Raw genomic sequence first — 19,098 nt, 5'->3', positions numbered from 1 at the left:
AATACTTTGAACCATAAAGATTTAAAAATACATATTTTGAGAGCACAGGGAAGGCTATCTAAAAAACGTCCTGGAAAAAAGTGATATTGAATGTTTGGTGTTGAAGGCAGGATGAGGTCAGAGCCAGTTTAGGAGCTCCCACAGATCAGTGCTTCTCAGCTCTTTCACATCGTGGCACAGAGCCATTTGAAGCGGCATACTGAGGGCAAGGGACATGGCTGCTTCAGCCTGGAGGCAGTTAGCTCAGGAATTCTAGCTGTCCCAGGCTCTGCCGAGAAGCCCAGAGTGCTGAGGGAATTAATATCTGCACATATTGTCAAAACACTGGTTGGGAAGCTGTTGTCCATGATGGAAGCCACAGGGGGGATTTAAGCAAGGGAGTGGCAGATTTGTGTTTTAGAACCATGGTAGCAGTGTGAAGTAGATATGAGAGATGAAGACCGGGGCAAGTACCACGTTATGTATCAGGCAATAATTCAGGTGAGAGATGAAGTCGTAAATAAGGGCTGTAGCAGGAGCTGGGATAAAGACAAAGAAATACATTGGGGAGGTATTTAAAAGCAAAATAGTAGGACTTATAGTTAGAATGGATATAGTGAATGAAGGGGACAGTGGGATCAAGGGTGAGAGTATGCAGCAGGAGGAATTTTGGGGCCAGGATGGAAACAGTAACCACTATTTTCTCTATTACTGTAGATTAGTTTGCATTTTTCTTGAACTTTATATAAATGGAATCATATAGTATGTACTCTTTTTTTTTTCTTCTAGTATGTACTCTTTATGGTCTGGCTTCTTCATTATTTGTGAGATCTTTTTATGCCGTTTTATATAATAGTTCAGTCTTTTAAAAATTTGTTACATAACATTCCCTTCAATGAATATACCACTATTAGTTTACCCAAGTTTAATGATTTTCTGGTTAACAGTTGAAGTTTTTTAATATTACAAGTAAAGCTGCTGTGAAAATACTTATACTTGTCTTTTTGTGGGACATATGCACTCATTTCTTTGCTGGGTCAGATCTGATTTGTTTGTAGAGGATCACTTGACTGCTGAGAATAAGTTTCAGGGAAGCAAGATTGGAAGCAGGGAAACCAGTAAAGAGGCTGTTGCAGTAGCTATAGACAGATGGTGATGGCTTAGACTAGGGAGGAAGTGATGGAGCTGGTGAGAAGTGGTAGATTCAATATACTTTGAAGGTAGGGCTGACAGGACCTGCTGACGTAGAGGTGAGAGAAAGAGAAAAAAGATAACTAACTTCATGTCTTTTTTTTTTTTTTTGGCCTGAGCACCTTAGTGAAGAGGCAATCCAGGAAGACCTGGATCAGAAGTTTATTTATGGATCTGTGAAGTATGAGATGCTTAATAGATATCTATGTGGTGATGTCAGATTGACAGATGGAGATTTTGAGTTTTGGCTTGAGGGAAAGATCTGGACTGGAGGTGTAAATATGGGAATCACCCGCATATAGACAGCAGTAAAGTCATGGGACTACCTGAGGTGACCAAGGAGAAGAGAGTAGGTGGAAGGGCCCAGGACTGAGCCCCTCAGAACTCTAATGTTAATGGACCCAGCAAAGGGAACTGTGAAGAAATAGCTGGTGAGGTGCATGGGGTCGTGGTGCCTGGAAAAAACAATGAAGTTTTTCCTCAGACATTAAAAAGAAAACTATAAGCTTTCTCTCTAGAAGTATAAGATTTCTATTTTAACAAGCAATGGTCAGTGGAGAGTATGCAAAATCACCTTAAAGAGAAGAAACAGCTCCCTGCCAGCAGTACTTGGCTATAACCTAATTGAAAATATTAGCATACTTAAAGAATGTGTCTGCCTTGGAAAAAGGTCAGCAATAGAAGCCTCGTAAAGGGAGAGGCCTTGAGAACCACATGGGCACAGCTGTTGCAAGTACCATCCTGGAAAGAGTGCGTTTGCCAACAGTTGGAGTAGCCAGGCTGCCCATAACATAGAGATGGGGGTGGAGGATTGTAGCCAAGCAGAGTTTTCTGAACCCATTGGCGCGACTCCTTACTGGGGATGGCCAGATGCCATTAAAGATACAAATGCTCCTGTTCGGTTATGTCATTGTGCATTTACACATAGACACCATGGTTCTGATTTAGCTTAAAGGAGGAGAATGCCAGATGTGCAGACATGAGTTTTCATTCAGTCTGAGTGACAGTTAAATTTCTCATGGCCAATGAATGTGTATGTATTATGGCTTTATATTTCATTAAATTGTTAACAATGAGTATTTCCTAGATGTGACCTTGGAGTCTTCGAAACCCAGGCCCACATCCCTATCTGGTAAATTCAACACCACAAATGCCACCTGTGAGGTCTCTTGGGACCTAGTCTGCCCCGTCCTCAGACATACCCCAGCATTAGGAAACCTCCATGTTTAGCAAAGCAGAACCACACCGTGTTAGATCCGAAAGGGAGCTGATGCAGCATCTCATCCAGCCCACCATTTGTCCGATGAGAAAACTGAGTTTCAGGGAGGCAGAGAACCTGACCAAAGCCCTGAGCTTGTTAGAAATGATAACCCTCACCCTACCTGGTTTGGCTCAGTGGATAGAGCCTCCGCCTGCCGACTGAAGGGTCTCGGGTTCGATTCTGGTCAAGGGCACATGCCTGGGTTGTGGGCTCAATCCCCAGTGGGGGGCGTGCAGGAGGCAGCTGATCAATGATTCTCTCTCATCATTGATGTTTCTCTCCCTCTCCCTTCTTTTCTGAAATCAATAAAAATATATTTTTAAAAAAGAAAAGAAATGATAACCGAGGTCAGAGCCCCTGGTCAGTGTTCTGCCCAGCATATCCTCAGGCCTTTCCTGGAGTAGGTAGGCACCTTCTGCATGTACATCCCCAAACCACCACACAGCCCCTCACCCCTGGAGCTGGATGTCACCGAGTGGTATGTCTTGTGTCTCTGAGCCCAGGTTATTGGTACAGGGACAAAGGAAAGATGAAAGCAAATAACTGGAATCAATGCCCCGTTTCCTGCCCTGGAAGGTGTGTGTGTGTGTGTGTGTGTGTGTGTGTGTGTGTGTGTGTGTGAAAAGAAAGTGGGGAAGGGTTCTGAGGGAGCACCTCTCGGAGTCACTGGAGCCAAGGAATAGAAGGGGGTCTGTCCAGTGGGTCAGGCCTGTGCAGCCCAGCTTCTCCAGCACTCACCTCTGCGGCCAGTCCCCGAATGGAGGATGGGGAGGTCTGCGTGTACATTAACCACCTGGACTGTGTCGGGACAGACACGGCAGGGCCCCAGGCGTCTCTGCCGGCTCGGGATGGAAACCACCCCTTGTTATTCCCGCGTTCTCTAAGTGGCCAGGTAAACTGGGAGTCTGAGCACCCGGCCTTTGGGAGAGGGGGTGGGAAAGGTTCTGGCTGCGAGCAGTGGAGAAGGGGAAGGGAGGTGCTTGGACGGCGGCGAGAGCCCCTGAAGCTTGTGGGTCCTGCCATTCTGGGGCTGGGGCACCGAGAAGGGGGCCGCTGCCTCCGTCCCCACCTGCCGCTCGCTCCGTCTTCCCACCGGTCTCCCTGAGCTCTCCCTCCTCAGTTGCTTTCATCGTTTACTGGGAAGGGCTTGGGAAGGGTTTTGTGTCCTCTCCAGCTGTTCCCGTGACAACCCCCCTTGTCCTTCACCATGCCTCCCTGGTTCCCTGGGTCCTTCCACATCCTTTTTCCTTCTGCCCCCCCACCCCCAGCAATGGTCTCTCCCATTGCTCGGAGGCACTGGGGGTGGGGTGGGGTGGGGGTGGAGGCGGGGCCGGAGAGTGTGGGGGGGCAGGTCTGCATTGCCGCTTCCCCCGGTACCCGAGCAGTCGCTTGCTGCTGCCGCCAGCCCCGCGCCCGGCCGGGACCCCTGCCCTCACCCGGGATTCCCTTTCCCGGGGGACCTAGCCCAGGTGAGACCCCTCCTCTCAGCCTCTCACCTCCACCCGCCCAGGGCAGGAGCATCCTTGCCTTGCAGCCATTTTACCCACCTATGCTTTGCTGATGGGGAGGGTGGCCGTCCCCGCTTTAGGGGGAAGGGATTGGTACTGGCTTGAATGGACATTTATTTCGGTTGCTGTGCTGATTATAATATATATGGAGAGAGAGGAGAGAGAGAGAGAGAGAGAGAGAGAGAGAGAGAGAGAGAGAGAGAGAGAGAGAGAGAGAAGAGGATGTTTTCTTTACTCCCCTCCTCCCCTCCTCAGATATTGACGGGGTGGGGGGTTGTTAGGTGGAATAGGGTCCCCTCAAACTCCAATCCCCTCCTCCCCTTGGCGACTACCCCCCCCCCCCCCCAATGATTGATAAATGACCTTGGCTGAGGCCAGAGGATGGATGCTGCCTCAGTCTGCTCGCCTGGACTTGGGGAGGGGGGGGCAGTGGAGGAAGGGCAGGTGAAGGAGGGAGGGAAGGGGGTGAAAATGGAAATACTGGGTAGGTAGAGATGGTAAACTGCCAGGGTTGGGGTGTGCGTGCCTGGTCTGGAGGCATTTGCTCCCAGATGGGGGCCGGGGGGAAGGGGTACTGAGTGGTGGTGGGCACTGGTCCAACAGCAGGTCCAAGGGTGAGGGGAGGCTCTGAGAATCGGTTCAGCCAATTCTAGGGGCTCCTCCCTTACAGCAGAGCAGCGGTGGGATGGGGGGGGGCGGGGGGTTCGCCACAAATGCTGGTAGAGAAGGTCTCTGTGCCTGTGCCTGTGCTTGTATAGAGGTCTCTTCCTTCATCCCTGCCTCTCTGCCCTCAGTATTCCAACGTGTGCATTCTCAGCCGACACCCTCTGCCCCCCTCAGAAATGTGGCTGCTCCATCTTCCTGGGGTAGGATGGAGGGAGGGGAGGTGCAGCCTTGGCTATCCTGGGGTGGGGGGGAGGCTCAGTCCCCAGCTGTAACAGGGAGGGGTGCTCCAGTACCTCCTCCCTCCTGGTACCCCCCCCCCCCCCCCGTGGATGTTTTGATACGTGGCTGCTTCTTAATGACCTTGTCACCTGGGCTAGGGTGGCCTGGGGCGTCAAGGTGGCTTTGAAAGTCAGGTGCTCGAATGGGGTGGGAGGTGGCTTCTGGACTCTCCTCTGATCCAGGGTTGAGTGAGCTACCCTGAAAGGCAGCATTTGCTCAGGAGTCCCAGTCCCCCACTCCTCTGCCAAGAATGTCATTTTTCCGGGCAGGTGAAGCCAGCCAACCTTAAAGGGCTGTGTAACCCTGAATCTTGTCTTCTTTAGCCTCCACCTCTCCAAGTCTTGTCTGTCTCCCACAGGCTTAGCCACCCTGTGCTGCTGTTGGAGCTAAAAATAGCATCACTTTCTCACCAGCACAAAGAATTTGTCTTCTTTCTCTCTCTCCTGACCTCCTGGGCTTGTTGGTCCTGGGGGAGCTGGCTGTTGAGCCATCTCATATCCTGCTGTGGCTTTAGGGGCCTTCTCTACCCTCCATGCACCCTCAGGGGTAAATAGTGTTAACAGACATTGGGTATGGCTCCTGGTGGGTCCATCTGCCTCCTTCAGGGTTTGAGGGGAGATCCTAGCTGGGAAAGAAAGAAGAGGAAAGCAAGTTGCCATGCAGTGAGGGGATTCCACAGTTCCCTCTCTTTCATAGGGGGTGGTTTGGACCCTGATCCACAAAGAAAAAGAGGTGGCATAGGGGTCACTGGTTCTGGTCATGGTGGTTCACTGCTCACATCTGTCCTTGAGGGGGTAAGGCTCTGCTTGCCAGTGCTTCTCTCTGAACCACATAGCACTACTTACCCCTTCTCCGTGTGTGTGTGTGTGTGTGTGTGTGTGTGTGTGCACGCGTGTATGTGTGTGTGACATTTAATGAAGGCCTTGGATGGAGGCAGGATATTTTAGGGGAATGATCTCTGGTGAGAATCTAGTCCTGCTTCCTCTGCTTTATGAAGGAAGTAGGGGTTCTCCCATGTCTCCCTCTGGAGGATGTATGTTTTTTGGGGGGAGGCTGAAGGCCCCCTTCCATACCCGCCTCCTACGCAATGCGGTATTTGTGGACTCCTTTTCCCTAGACTACTGGAGGAGGGACAGAAAGAATTAAGGGGGATTAGGAGGGGAGGCCCTGGAGCAATGAGATGCTACTACTATAGACTTTATTTACTTATTTATTTATTAAATATATATTTATTGACTTCAGAGAGGAAGGGAGAGGGAGAGAGAGATAGAAACATCAATGATGAGAGAGAATCATTGATTGGCTGCCTCCTGCATGCCCCCTAATAGGGATCGAGCCTGCCACCTAGACATGTGCCCTTGACTGGAATCGAGCCCAGGACCCTTCAGTCCAAAGGTTGATGCTCTATCCACTGAACCAAACCAGCTAGGGCTACTCTGAACTTCAGACCCCCCATGTTGGAAGTGTATGCTTGATCAGTCTCCTCCATTCCCACCCCACCAGTGCTAATGTCCTGAAGGAAGGTGACAGCAGCCAGTCATTACCTCTTTCTTAGCTTTTGATCTGCCCTCTTCTCCACGGCCTCGGGTTCTAGGTCTCCCTTTTTTCAAGTGTCCCTTTGTTTGTCTAGCTGGGGACAGTGTGGGGCGGGGACAGTGTGGGCCAAGCTGCTGGAATTAGTTTGAACACAGACGGGTCTTGGGATTGTTTTGGGAGGACATTGGACAACAGCACCCAAGTATGACCCCCCCGTTTTATTCTTGCCGGTTCCTGATTCGATCCCATTGTCCAATCGAATAGGAAGGAAATGAATATTTATAGGATATCTACTGTGAGATTAAGTTCTCACACGGACTCGGAGAAATAGAGATGATTATCCCCAGTTTAAATCTAGGGACACTGAGGCTTAGGGAAGTTAAGGAACCTGCCCAAGATTGACTAGTTAAGTAAATAGCAGACTTGGGATTTCATCTTCTGTCACATAGCTGTGTGTGCTTTGTGCTGAAGCAGCTTTCCCTGCCAGTTTCCCTGTCTGCTGCTCACCCTCAAGAGCATTTTCTGGGGTCTTAGGAGCAGAGGGCATCTCACTATATCAGGGGTGGGCAAACTTTTTGACTCGAGGGCCACAATGGGTTCTTAAACTGGACCGGAGGGCCGGAACAAAAGCATGGATGGAGTGTTTGTGTGAACTAATATAAATTCAAAGTAAACATCATTACATAAAAGGGTACGGTCTTTTTTTTCAATAGTTTTATTCATTTCAAACGGGCTGGATCTGGCCCGCGGGCCGTAGTTTGCCCACGGCTGCACTATATCATTATTGCCACAAAGAGTAAGAACTAATATTTATTCATCACTTTTTATGTGCCAGGTACTATGGTAAGGAGCTTAGGGTTTTTTTTGTTTGTTTGTTTGTTTTTTTACTTTTGTGCATTATGTTACTTAATGCTTATTTTTCCCGAAGAAAAACTGAGGCATGGATGTTCAGAGACCTGCCCGTGGTCATTTAGCTAGTAGGTGCTGAAGCAGGAAGTCACACCCCGGTCTGGAAGCTGAGCTTTTACTCACGGGGCGGGCGATGTTGCGGGGAGGCCTCTCCTTGGGCGGCGTATAAACATGGAACCTGAGGGGAGGACTTTGGAAGCTCCACCTTCAGATGCCATCAGTGCCCTGAAGGCAACAGGTCGGAGGATTTGGTGCTCCTTCTACACATTCTCCCAAAGCTCTGACCTTAGGGCCGGCGAGCGCAGGGAATTCTGGCTTCCTGTATTTCCTGTTTTATTCTTTGCAGGTTGGTGGTAAAGGAAGGGGTTTGATCTGGATGTGGGGTGGAGGGCCAGGAGAAGAGCTCTGTGTGGGTGACTGTTACTGGGGAGCAAATCCCATGGATCTAGTCTCCAAGGTCAGAGTAAGGGAGTTTATACTGAGTGACCTGCAGTTGGTCCCAGCAGTCATTCCTTCTTATCGAACGCGAGCTTGAAGCAAGGAGGCCATCTCTGTCCCACAGGGTGCCGGTGGGGCTCTGGGTCGACAAGAGTTCTGTATTGGCCTTTCTTTTTTTTTTTTTTACAATATTAAGCCTTACAACGTCTTTCTTCTCCTTCTTATTTTTAGATATCCAGAGGTGCCTGGAAGAGAAGTAGGCGCTTTTCCTGAGTTATCCTGGCTCCCCAGCTTTGCCCCCCCAAAGCTGGCTTCCCCTCTCCTTCTCTTTCCCCTACTTCCCCTCTCCCTTCCCTATGTACCCAACTGAACTGGGTGTCGGCCACCCCTCTCCTCCCTCTTTTCTTCTCCTAGACATTCATTGGCCAGGCCCTATTCTGTGCCCAAAGATACTTGAACACACTTCATCGAAGTAACGGGGAGAAGGGTCTTTCTGACTCCACATTCTTGAGCAAAAGCTGAATAAGGAGCAGGGAGTGGGGGAGACCTGTCATGGAAGAGGGCTTCAGAGACCGGGCAGCTTTCATCCGTGGGGCCAAAGACATTGCCAAGGAAGTCAAGAAGCATGCAGCCAAGAAGGTGGGGAAGGGCCTGGACAGAGTCCAGGACGAATATTCCCGCAGATCCTACTCCCGCTTTGAGGAGGAGGATGACGACGACGACTACCCTGCTCCAGATGATGGCTATTACCGTGGGGAAGGGGCCCAGGAGGAGGAGGAAGGTGGCGTCTCCAGTGATGCCACGGAGGGCCACGATGAGGATGATGAGATCTATGAGGGGGAATATCAGGGCATCCCCCGGGCAGAGTCTGGGGGCAAAGGCGAGCAGATGGCAGATGGAGCACCCCTGGCTGGAGTGAGGGGAGGCTTGGATGATGGGGAGGGCCCGCCTGGGGGCCGGGGGGAGGCACAGCGGCGGAAAGATCGGGAAGAACTGGCCCAGCAGTATGAAACCATCCTCCGGGAGTGTGGCCACGGCCGCTTCCAGTGGACACTCTACTTCGTGCTTGGTCTGGCGCTGATGGCTGATGGTGTTGAGGTCTTTGTGGTGGGCTTCGTGCTGCCCAGCGCTGAGAAAGACATGTGCCTGTCTGACTCCAACAAAGGCATGCTGGGTAAGACACACTGGGGCCGCTCCAGCCCCCATTCTGCTCCAAACTCTGTAAACTGGCTCCTCTGCACTTCCCCCTCACACCCACCCTCCCGTGGGCTCAGGTCACAGTGAGGTTGTTTGTGCAAGGAGGGCCTCGGGGAGGACAGCTGGGCTGGGGCTTGGGCCGGTGGTTGGGAGGTGGCCATAGTGGGAGGAACCCTATTTAATGTCTCTTCAGAGCCTCTCCTCTTGCTATCCTGCCCCCTTTCCCTGATTGCGGCAACAAAAAGTCAGTATTCAAACTCCCTAGGTGATACGGGAAGGATCAGTTTGGGGTGGTGGGAGTAGGGGAAGAATCCTAGGCCTGCCTCCAGCCAGAGAAGCTCTTGGTCAGCCTTGAAAGTCAGGGGCCAGTGGGTGGTCTTTCCTGATGGGGACCCCGAGGAAGGGAGCTCCCAGACTCACTCAGAAAGGGTCTCAGTCTTGCTCCGCCACCAAGTTACCATGAGCTATTTATTGGGCAGGTTCCTTTTCCCCTGGGGCTCTGTTTCGGCCTGGGTAAAATGTAGAGTCTGGAGTAGATGATTTTTAAGATCGGTTCCAATTTTGAATTTATGAATGAAGTAAGAAACAGGAGCGTTTTAGGGCCAGAAGTGTTGGCATTATAAGGATTTTGTGGGTGGAGTAAAGGACTGGAGCTCTTTTCCCGGGGAACATGAGAGAGACCTGCTAATTTGAGGGCCTCAAGGCAGAGAGGATGGAGGGGTTCCTGGGTGGGTTGAGGAATTCATTCCTCATTCCAGGCAAGCCAGAGATGGGGGTATTGTGTGTCTGTGTGATAGCAAGAGAGAGAAAGAAGTAAGAGTGAGCAAGAGAGAGAGTGAGGGGAGAGAAAAGAGAATTCTGGGTTTTTCCTGTAGCTGTTTTCCTGCCTTTGAACCACTGGCCTGCAGAGATGGCCTTCCCATCTTTGCTTCCACAATTCATCTTCTCTCACCTGCTCTCACCTCTGGGTGGAATTAGCTTTTAGAAGACCTTCGAGTCCTTGATCTATTCAGCTGCAGTTTCAGATCACTTAATGTTCAGTGAATGGAAAAACTGAGTGGGTCTATAGACTCATACCCTTCCTGCCTCTTCCTCCTTCCAGGCCTCATCGTCTACCTGGGCATGATGGTGGGAGCCTTCCTCTGGGGCGGTCTGGCTGACCGGCTGGGTCGGAGACAGTGTCTGCTCATCTCTCTCTCAGTCAACAGCGTCTTCGCCTTTTTCTCATCTTTTGTTCAGGGTTATGGCACTTTCCTCTTCTGCCGCCTCCTTTCTGGGGTTGGGTGAGTGTCCACCTCCTCAGCCTCTGGAGGGCAGGACGATGCTGTGGTCACTGTTATATCTCTGGGGCCCAGCACAGTGCCAGGCACACCAGAAGCACTTTAAGTACTAGTATGTATGAGTTGAATGAATGGATTCCTTTCTCCTCCCACCATCTTCAGGCCAGCTTCTCCCTGTCCAGGACCTGCCTACCGTCTGTCCGGAATGCCATTCCATGCCTGTCCCATTCCTGAGCCTTCCACCCCGCCCTTTAGTTCCATTCTGAGCCTGACTCCATGAAGAGGCCTAGTGGTCTCATCCTCACACCTGGTTATCTGTGGACCCTGGAGTTATTCCCTTCCCAGAGCCTGCATATTTCCTGCATTTGACAACCTGAACTCTGAAACCTTGACCCAGCCTATCCCTGCACTTCTACCTGCATGTACTTTCTCCTCGTTTCCAAGCTATTTTCTGGTCTGCTCCCTCATACCTGCTCTCAGACTCTTCTTTGACTTTTTTTGGGGGGGGGAGGGGAGACTTTCCCTTTTTCTGTAATCATCTTCCCTTCCTTTCAACTCTGTAGTATCTTCAAGAGTCAATGTTTGTCCCTTCCCTTTCCCTGAGACCTGCTGGCCTTCCACCTGCTGGCCTCCCACCTTTCCTGCTGCTTGGTTCCCAGGGTCCCATTGGTGGGTGCTTGATGGATGGTGGTGAGGGAGTTTGAAGGGCTCTAGGTGTGAGAAGGAGTCTCTTTAGAAGGGTCTGGATGATGGACAGGACTGGGTGATGCAGAGCACTGGGGCAGGAGATAAGGAATAGGGCCCTTTCCAATGCTGAATTCTTGCAATGCCCTCCAGGATTGGAGGGTCCATCCCCATCGTCTTCTCCTATTTCTCGGAGTTCCTGGCCCAGGAGAAACGCGGGGAGCATTTGAGCTGGCTCTGCATGTTCTGGATGATTGGTGGAGTATACGCAGCGGCCATGGCCTGGGCCATCATCCCCCACTATGGTGAGCAGCCCGCAGGGAATGCACCCCAGATGTCTCCCTCCTCTCCTGTGCTCCCTGTGGTGGGCACCCCCAGCCAATGGCCTCTCTGCTGAATCTATGATTGTCCCTGCCAGGGTGGAGTTTCCAGATGGGGTCTGCTTACCAGTTCCACAGCTGGAGGGTCTTTGTCCTCGTCTGCGCCTTTCCTTCTGTGTTTGCCATCGGGGCTCTGACCACCCAGCCTGAGAGTCCCCGCTTCTTCCTGGAGGTGACTGGGCTGGGGCTGGGCTGGGGGTAGGGCAGCGGGGGCTCCTGTGTTCAAACACCACTGTGGGTTTGGTTTGATCCTATATAGCTGCCTGCCTTCCTCACAGGGTCCTTGCTCTGTTGGGTGTTATCTTACTTCCTTTGTATGGAATGCATCTCTAGAAGGGTTCTGTGGGTGGAGAAGCCAGGGGACCTGTTCAACCATGGGTGGTTTAACATTTTACAGGCAGGGGCCCTGGCCCTCACTTCACAGCTCCAGAAAGTTCTATTCCCCCTCCCCCTCCCCAGTTCTCCCCTCCAACTATATCTTGGTCCAACAGGTTTAGGACTGTCTGACTACATGTTTGCCCATCATCACCATTTGCTTGTTTTGTTTCCTTTTTTACCATTTTACCAAGGGATCCTAGGACCTATGCTTGTATCTATCTCCTGGACTCCCCAACTCTTGCCCAAGTCTGATTATGTCTTGCTTGGGGTCCTTTTAGAGTGGGTGATGGACCCGCCCATAGGTCAGGGGTTGGGGGTGGGGACGTTTTTTGTGTTCTATGACTCCAGAAGCCAGGTTGGGAGGAGGGGCGTCTACAACCCAGGGTCAGGGAGGGGCTAACCTAGATACGGGGATTCTGTCGGCTCTAGAATGGGAAGCACGATGAGGCCTGGATGGTGCTGAAGCAAGTTCATGACACCAACATGCGAGCCAAGGGACATCCTGAGCGAGTCTTCTCAGTAAGCCACAGTCCTACCCTTCAGTCCTCCAAGCTGCAGCACTGCAACCCCCACCTGGCCCCTCTCTGGATACCCCAACCTTCCTAGGCATCTCTGACAACACTCTCTCTCAATGACATCTCTTAGGGTATCCTATCCACCCCTTCCTCCCATTTTGATAGTGTGGGAGAAACTGAGACACCTGGAAGGAATTGGGAAATGCAGATAGGTGACTGCTCGCTCCTTCTCTCGACCCCAGGTGACCCACATTAAGACGATTCATCAGGAGGATGAGTTGATTGAAATCCAGTCAGACACAGGGACCTGGTACCAGCGCTGGGGGGTCCGGGCATCGAACCTGGGGGGGCAGGTAATAAGGGATTGTATGGTGGAGAGAGAGGGAAGGAAGTGGGAGGAGTGGAGAGGAAGGCAGTGTGTGGGGTGATAGGTAAACTGAAGGGAGGTGGTAGGGTAGAGACATGGGGATATGGGGGTGTTAGGAGTTAGTGCGGCCACTGTCTGACTTAGTTCTATTTCGCTTAGGTTTGGGGGAATTTCCTCTCCTGTTTCGGTCCAGAATATCGGCGCATCACTCTGATGATGATGGGTGTGTGGTTCACCATGTCCTTCAGGTGAGAAGGTGGGTGGGGTCGATGGTATGTAGTGGGTGTGATGGCGTGTGGGTTGGGAGAGAGGTGGAGAAAATGGAAATGAAGGAGGCAAATAATGAGGGAAGGTGCTGTTCAGATCCCTTCTGATCCTTCACCTTGTTCCTCTACTCCATTCATTAATCCAACAAACTTGTACTATAGGCTGAACGGTATTAAGTTTCTATTCTGTGTCAGGTACTGTGCTGGGCTGAAATAAATGTAGTCCCAGTCCTCACGGAGTTTACATCTTGGGCAGGGAGCTAGACAAAACTAGCATAAGGCAGTGTGATGAGTACCACATGGGGCGGGCGGAGGGGGGGATGGGGGTGGGGGGGACTACAAGATGTTCTGGGAGCACAGGAGAGGGGTTTCCCAGTCCAGATGTGAGTTCTGAAGGATGAATGGGAGTTAGGCTGAGGGTGGGTTCGGGAGGATGTTTTAGGCAGAGGGAAGAGCAAATGCCTGGAAGATAAAGAACATGGTGGGAAGGTTAGAAGAACCACTACAATTGGTGAAGGGAGGAGTGGTGAGAGGTAAGACTGGAGAGGTGAGCAGGGTCCTGACATGGGCTGATGATCCTCGATCTCCCCCTCATTCTGGAATGCCTGGTTCCAATCCCTGAGCCCTGTCTGATTCCATCGCCCTTGACTCTTCAGTTACTATGGCCTGACTGTCTGGTTTCCCGACATGATCCGCCATCTCCAGGCGGTGGACTACGCAGCCCGCACCAAAGTGTTCCCTGGGGAGCGCGTAGAGCATGTGACTTTTAACTTCACCCTGGAGAATCAGATCCACCGAGGGGGACAGTACTTCAATGACAAGTATGTGGGGACCTTTACACTGCACTCTTGTCCCTCTTCCCCTTGTCTCTTTTATGAATCTGGGCGTTTGGAGACATGTATTTTTGGGGCAAAGATCTGTGGTTTCTCCTCAATGCCTCAGCTTCCCGTTACTTCCCTAAGGGAATGGCCTTGGAGGAGGGGATGAGGAGGAGGGGGAGTGCCTCTCACCAGCCTGTCTTCCAGGTTCATTGGGCTGCGTCTGAAGTCAGTGACCTTTGAGGATTCCCTGTTTGAGGAGTGTTATTTCGAGGATGTCACATCCAGCAACACGTTTTTCCGCAACTGCACATTCATCAACACCGTGTTCTATAACACTGGTAAGGTGGAGTGGCTGGTGGCTGTCAGACCAAAGGGTTGGGTGCACTTGAGGAGGGGGTCCCTAGCTCAGGTTCTCAAGCTGAGCTCTCTGGAGCCTTGAAGGAAGGATGGGGCACATTAACTACCACCAATAATTCCAAAACTCTAATGGAAATTGAACATTTTCCTGTGATAGTCTATATGACAAAAATACCAAATTTATTTGCCTTTGCCTAGAATTAAAACAATTCAATGTAGCCGTAATAATGCCCTTTTGAAGAGGACAAAAATCATTCAAAACAGGGCTCTTGGGGAAAATAAAAACAAAAGAGATATTTGGTGAGGAAAGGTTGGAAATTATTGCATCAGTCCGTTTCTTTAACAGTGATTTTCAAACTATATGCACATGAAATGCTGGGATTGTTAGACTGCGGTTTCCCACCTCTAAATGGAGTACTGGGTGAGCTTTTCCCACTTTGCAGGAAAAGATAATGGATAGGACTTTCAATGGTCTTACATCCCCCATCCCCCCCCCCCCCCCAGTATTTTTTTGCCACTGCTAATAGCAAGGCGGACAAAAAGAATCAATAGGAAGCAGATTATTTTTCATTTTTTATAAGAGAACATTTATTTGGAAAATCACAGAGGTAGAAGTAATTACTAGAAGAAATGGGCTTAGGAAACAAGTTACAGAGGCAAAGGAAGGGCCCTGGGAGCTTAGAAGTGAGGAAGGTAAAGGTGATGTGTCTGAGGGGGAAAGGGGGAGGAGGGAGGGGAGAGAGGAGGGAAAAGGTGTAGACGGGGGAAGCCGATTATTGATTAAAAAACTTGGAAACAGTTGCACTGTTTCATGTAATAGACTATGGATATTTTCTGCTATAAAGATCTCTAAAAAAAAAAAAAAAAAAGATTTATAGTTCCTATGGTGATGTTATTTGATGTTTTGCAATAAGTGCCAAACTCCACAAAGGCAGAGGCCGAGCCTGAGCCATAGCAGTAGCAGCCTCCTTCTCCCATTTGACATGACTGCCTGCCTGTCTTGACCCTCACCCCCAGACCTGTTTGAGTACAAGTTTGTGAACAGCCATCTGGTGAACAGCACGTTCCTGCACAACAAGGAGGGCTGCCCGTTAGATGTGACGGGGACGGGCGAAGGGGCCTACATGGTGTACTTTGTCAGCTTCTTGGGAACGCTGGCTGTGCTTCCGGGGAATATCGTGTCTGCCCTGCTCATGGACAAGATCGGGAGGCTCCGGATGCTTGGTACGGGGGAGAGGCTGGGCCGTGGTGTCAGAACTGCTTAGGGTGCTGCGGGGCGGAGAGAGTGTCAACAGGCTTCTCACCTTAGCCAGAGAAGGTTCTCTCTCATGTCTTCTGCTTGTGGGGGTGGCTGCAGGGTGGGGTGGGGCCCGGCCTGGCCCGGAAGCTTCTCCGCTGAGTAAAGGCAGTGGACGGGATAGCAAGTGCACAGGCTTTGAGGTTATAGGTTTTGAATCTCAGCTCCACCACTTACCTTGGGCAAGTTCCCTAACCTCTGCGAGCCCAGTTGTATCCTCTGGGAAATGGGGGTGATGCCAGAACCTGCTTCATAGGGTTGCCATATCAGACCAGAGCACGTATGGCATCAGGTCGTTTGGCCCACAGCTGGCATGGAGAAGTGGTTGGTACTGACATGATTAAGGAGAAAATGATGAGGGAGGCTGGGAATGAGTGAAAAGCCTTCCTTTTCGGGAACCTTGGAAAAAGTCTCATCTTGGGCTGCACTCAACACCAGTCGACGGGACGGGGTGGGCAGTGGATGGGTGCCATTGTGGCCAGGCTCACGCTGCTCTCCTTTCCGGTTCCAGCTGGCTCCAGTGTGATGTCCTGCATCTCCTGCTTCTTCCTGTCTTTTGGGAACAGTGAGTCAGCTATGATCGCTCTGCTCTGCCTTTTTGGGGGGGTCAGCATCGCATCCTGGAACGCGCTGGACGTGTTGACTGTTGAACTCTACCCCTCGGACAAGAGGTAGTTGGAATGTGGTGGGGGCAGGACAGCCGTGTGAGGGCATGGAAGGTGGGGGAGAAGTGGGGCGAGGAAGAGGGGCTGAATGGAAAAAGCATCTTTCGGGGGTAAAAGGATATACGTTTCCATGGAGTTTCTCCTCTAAGAGCTGGTTAGCTTTGAATTCACTCCTTGAAATCGTAACGATTAACCTAACTTTCCGTCTCCTTACCCCTTGCCTCCCAATTTACCTATATTCCCTGCTGTGTGTCCCTCACCTCTCTGACCTCTGTCCTTCCTCTCCCTCTTGGACATTGCCTGCCATCTCTCCTTTACTTCCTCATACCTGCTCTGCCCCCACCAACCCTCCCTGCCTCTTTCTTTGTCTCCCTCCTGGTCTGGCCCATTCCGTGCTGCACGGGGGGACCCCCGAACAGGACCACAGCCTTCGGCTTCCTGAACGCCCTGTGTAAGCTGGCCGCCGTGCTGGGGATCAGCATCTTCACGTCCTTTGTGGGAATCACCAAGGCTGCCCCCATCCTCTTTGCCTCTGCTGCCCTTGCCCTTGGTAGCTCTCTGGCCCTGAAGCTGCCTGAGACCCGGGGGCAGGTGCTGCAGTGAGGGGCTCTCTGGGACTTTGGGGGTGGCAGGCACACTGTGAGACCAACTTCTTCCCTTCCCCGGCCCTGCCATCCTGGTCCCGAGCCCTCCCTCCCCCTGCCCATGTTTGGTGTCTTAGCCTTGTGTATGTGTGCGTGTGCATGTGTGTGACCCCGTGGGCAAACACTATAGGGAAGGCTCCTTCATCCCAGTTTTGGGATGCAGCTCTACTCCCCACCTCCTACCACCCTTGACTTTGCACAAGAGAAGGCTTGGCCCCACTCTTCTCCCTGTTGTTAGTGAGGGGGGCCGGGGGGGTCTTTGCTCTTCCTAGCTCCAGGGTCTCCAGAACAGGCTTCCTGCCTTCCCCCTCATTTCCTCTGCCCATGCCCTGGTGAAATCATGGACGCGTGGTTATGCTGGGGGCTGTGGCTTGGTGTATAGACCACGGACCAAAAGAACTTCAACTTAAGAGTCAGAAGGGCCTCGAGTGCTCTCTCATGCCTCCTGTTGGATGCTGGGGGAGTAGCAATAAACCTCAGACCCCTAGCCTCTACTTCCCCCTCAACATAGGCTGTAAGAAGCCTGAATTTTATGAAATTAGCTTTCTGATTCTTATTTATATATTAAGTTCTAAAGCAGCTCAGAAGGACTATGTGTGTGTGTGTGACTGCGTGTGTACACTGCGTGTGTGTATGTGCCATGGGGTGGGGTGTCAACTATACTGTCCTACAATACAAGCCAAGGGTAATTTCAGCAGACACACACAACCCTGCCTTCCGTAGCACCTCCCCTAATCTCGTTTCTGTGCCAGGCCTGGGAGGGAGGGGCCCGAGGCCAGGCTGGGATGAGTACCAGACCAGTCCCGGGAGATCTGAGGGTCCCTTCCTTCCTCTCAAGGAGCACAGGCCTCTGGAGTGAGAGGCTCTACTCACTATAGCACAGATTGTTACAGCACAGCTGCCCTCCCATCCCCAGCCGGTCCCTTCAGTCGGGGATCAGGGGAGGGGAAGAAACCAGGCATAAGGTCAAACCAGCAGATCAAAAAGCACAAGGAGCAGGGGCCTGCCCAGCAATTCCTCTAAAGTGGAAAGAGGGTGGGTAGCAAGCCAGGGACCCCCTAATGCAGGGACCAGAGCCTCAGTTTCCCCATCTCAGCCTTTCCACACAATAGCCCCTGTAGGTTAAGCTGCCCCTGCTCCACCCCACTTTGTGTGGCTGCCTTTTTTGGTGCCCCCCTCCCCACCAGTGTAGCTGTGATGTGTTGTAGTTTTTAGCTGTTTGTAAAATGTTAAGTTAAAAGGAAAAAAGTAAAACAACAACAAAAAGAAAATCCAAACTCATCCTTCTCATGCTGCATCTGGTGCCCCCACCTCTGTGGTCGCTCCCCCCCATTTTGTAACGCTGAACGAGGTGGTGACTGTTGAACTCTTTGTGCTCAAAGGACTGCCTTCTCCTCCAGTGCCCAGTGTACGAGTGTGTGCCCTTCCTTCACCCTTCACTTGCTGGATGCAGCCCTCTCTCCTGCACCCCCTGGAGGGACCCATCCATCTCCCTTGTTCTCCTGGGGAACCCGAAACCCAACTCTATTGATGTGAAAAATGAGATGAAAAATATTGATGAAAAATAAAAAGAAAACAACCAATCCTTAAAATCCAAAATGACTATGTCTGCTTCCTTGCCTCTCTGTTCTGCCTGCTGGAAGGGACGATGGTGAGATGGGAAAACTCCTCTCTCCACAATGAAAGCCAGAACATGAGGTATCACACTCATTTCCTCAATTGGCCTCTCTACTCTGCTTTTTCCATTTCTACAGATGGAGGGCCCTCTCTGTCTCCCAGATTTGAAGACTTGGGGTAATGTCCTACAACTCAATAGCAAAAAAAAAAATTAACAACCTGACTTAAAAAATGGGCTAAGGACTTGAACAAATATTTCTCCAAAGAAGACATATGAATGGCCAACAGGTATATGAAAAAATGCTCAATGTAAGTAATTATCAGGGAAATGCAAATGAAAACCACCAGATAACACCTCATACCTATCAGATGGCTATTACCAAAAACTCCCCAAAAGACACAAAGTGTTGGCAAAGATGTAGAGAAATTGGAATCCTTGCACATTTTTGGTGGTGATGCAAGCTGGTGCTGCTATGGAAAATATGGAGGTTCCTAAAAAAATTAAATATAGAACTACCATATAATGCAGCAATCCCACTTCAGGGTACTTAACTGAAAGAACTGAAATCAGAATCTGGGAGCACTATTTACAACAGCTAAGATGTAGAAACAACCTAAATGCCCACTAACAGATAAGTGGATAAAGAAAATGCGAGGTATACATCCTGTGCTGGCCAATTGGTCCCTGCCCGGTCTAGTTTCTATGCCTCCGTGGGGGCTCTTCCCCTTGCCTGCAACACCTTTCCTTTCTGTGCTTTTCTTTAAATATCCAACTACGTCACTTCCCCCATGAAGCCCTCCCGAACTACCCTGCGCTTCGGGTATCTTTCTTCTCTCAAGAACATCTGTAGCACCGATTCAAT

The 19,098-nt window shown here is 51.0% G+C and overlaps 1 protein-coding gene across 2 annotated transcripts; it reads left to right on the top strand.

Annotated features, from left to right (window-relative positions):
• The first annotated feature begins 3,180 nt into the window (after positions 1-3,180).
• SV2A (synaptic vesicle glycoprotein 2A) lies at positions 3,181-18,220 on the top strand. Of its 2 annotated transcripts, none has more exons than XM_036343844.1 (13): positions 3,181-3,323; positions 7,999-8,941; positions 10,067-10,247; positions 11,082-11,233; positions 11,347-11,480; positions 12,116-12,205; positions 12,444-12,554; positions 12,728-12,816; positions 13,491-13,655; positions 13,860-13,993; positions 15,030-15,236; positions 15,821-15,980; positions 16,394-18,220. In XM_036343844.1, exons 2-13 carry the CDS (start codon positions 8,320-8,322, stop codon positions 16,575-16,577), a joined length of 2,229 nt encoding a protein of 742 aa, XP_036199737.1. In that variant the 5' UTR covers positions 3,181-3,323; positions 7,999-8,319; the 3' UTR covers positions 16,578-18,220. The 2 variants fall into 2 exon arrangements, with proteins under 2 accessions (XP_036199737.1, XP_036199736.1); XM_036343843.1 differs by lacking the exon at positions 3,181-3,323 and adding an exon at positions 3,770-3,900.
• Positions 18,221-19,098: the final 878 nt, after the last annotated feature.

Source organism: Myotis myotis, unplaced genomic scaffold (assembly GCF_014108235.1).
Source record: "Myotis myotis isolate mMyoMyo1 unplaced genomic scaffold, mMyoMyo1.p scaffold_m19_p_18, whole genome shotgun sequence".
Taxonomy (NCBI): Eukaryota; Metazoa; Chordata; class Mammalia; order Chiroptera; family Vespertilionidae; genus Myotis; species Myotis myotis.
This window is presented reverse-complemented; position numbering and strand designations above follow the sequence as displayed.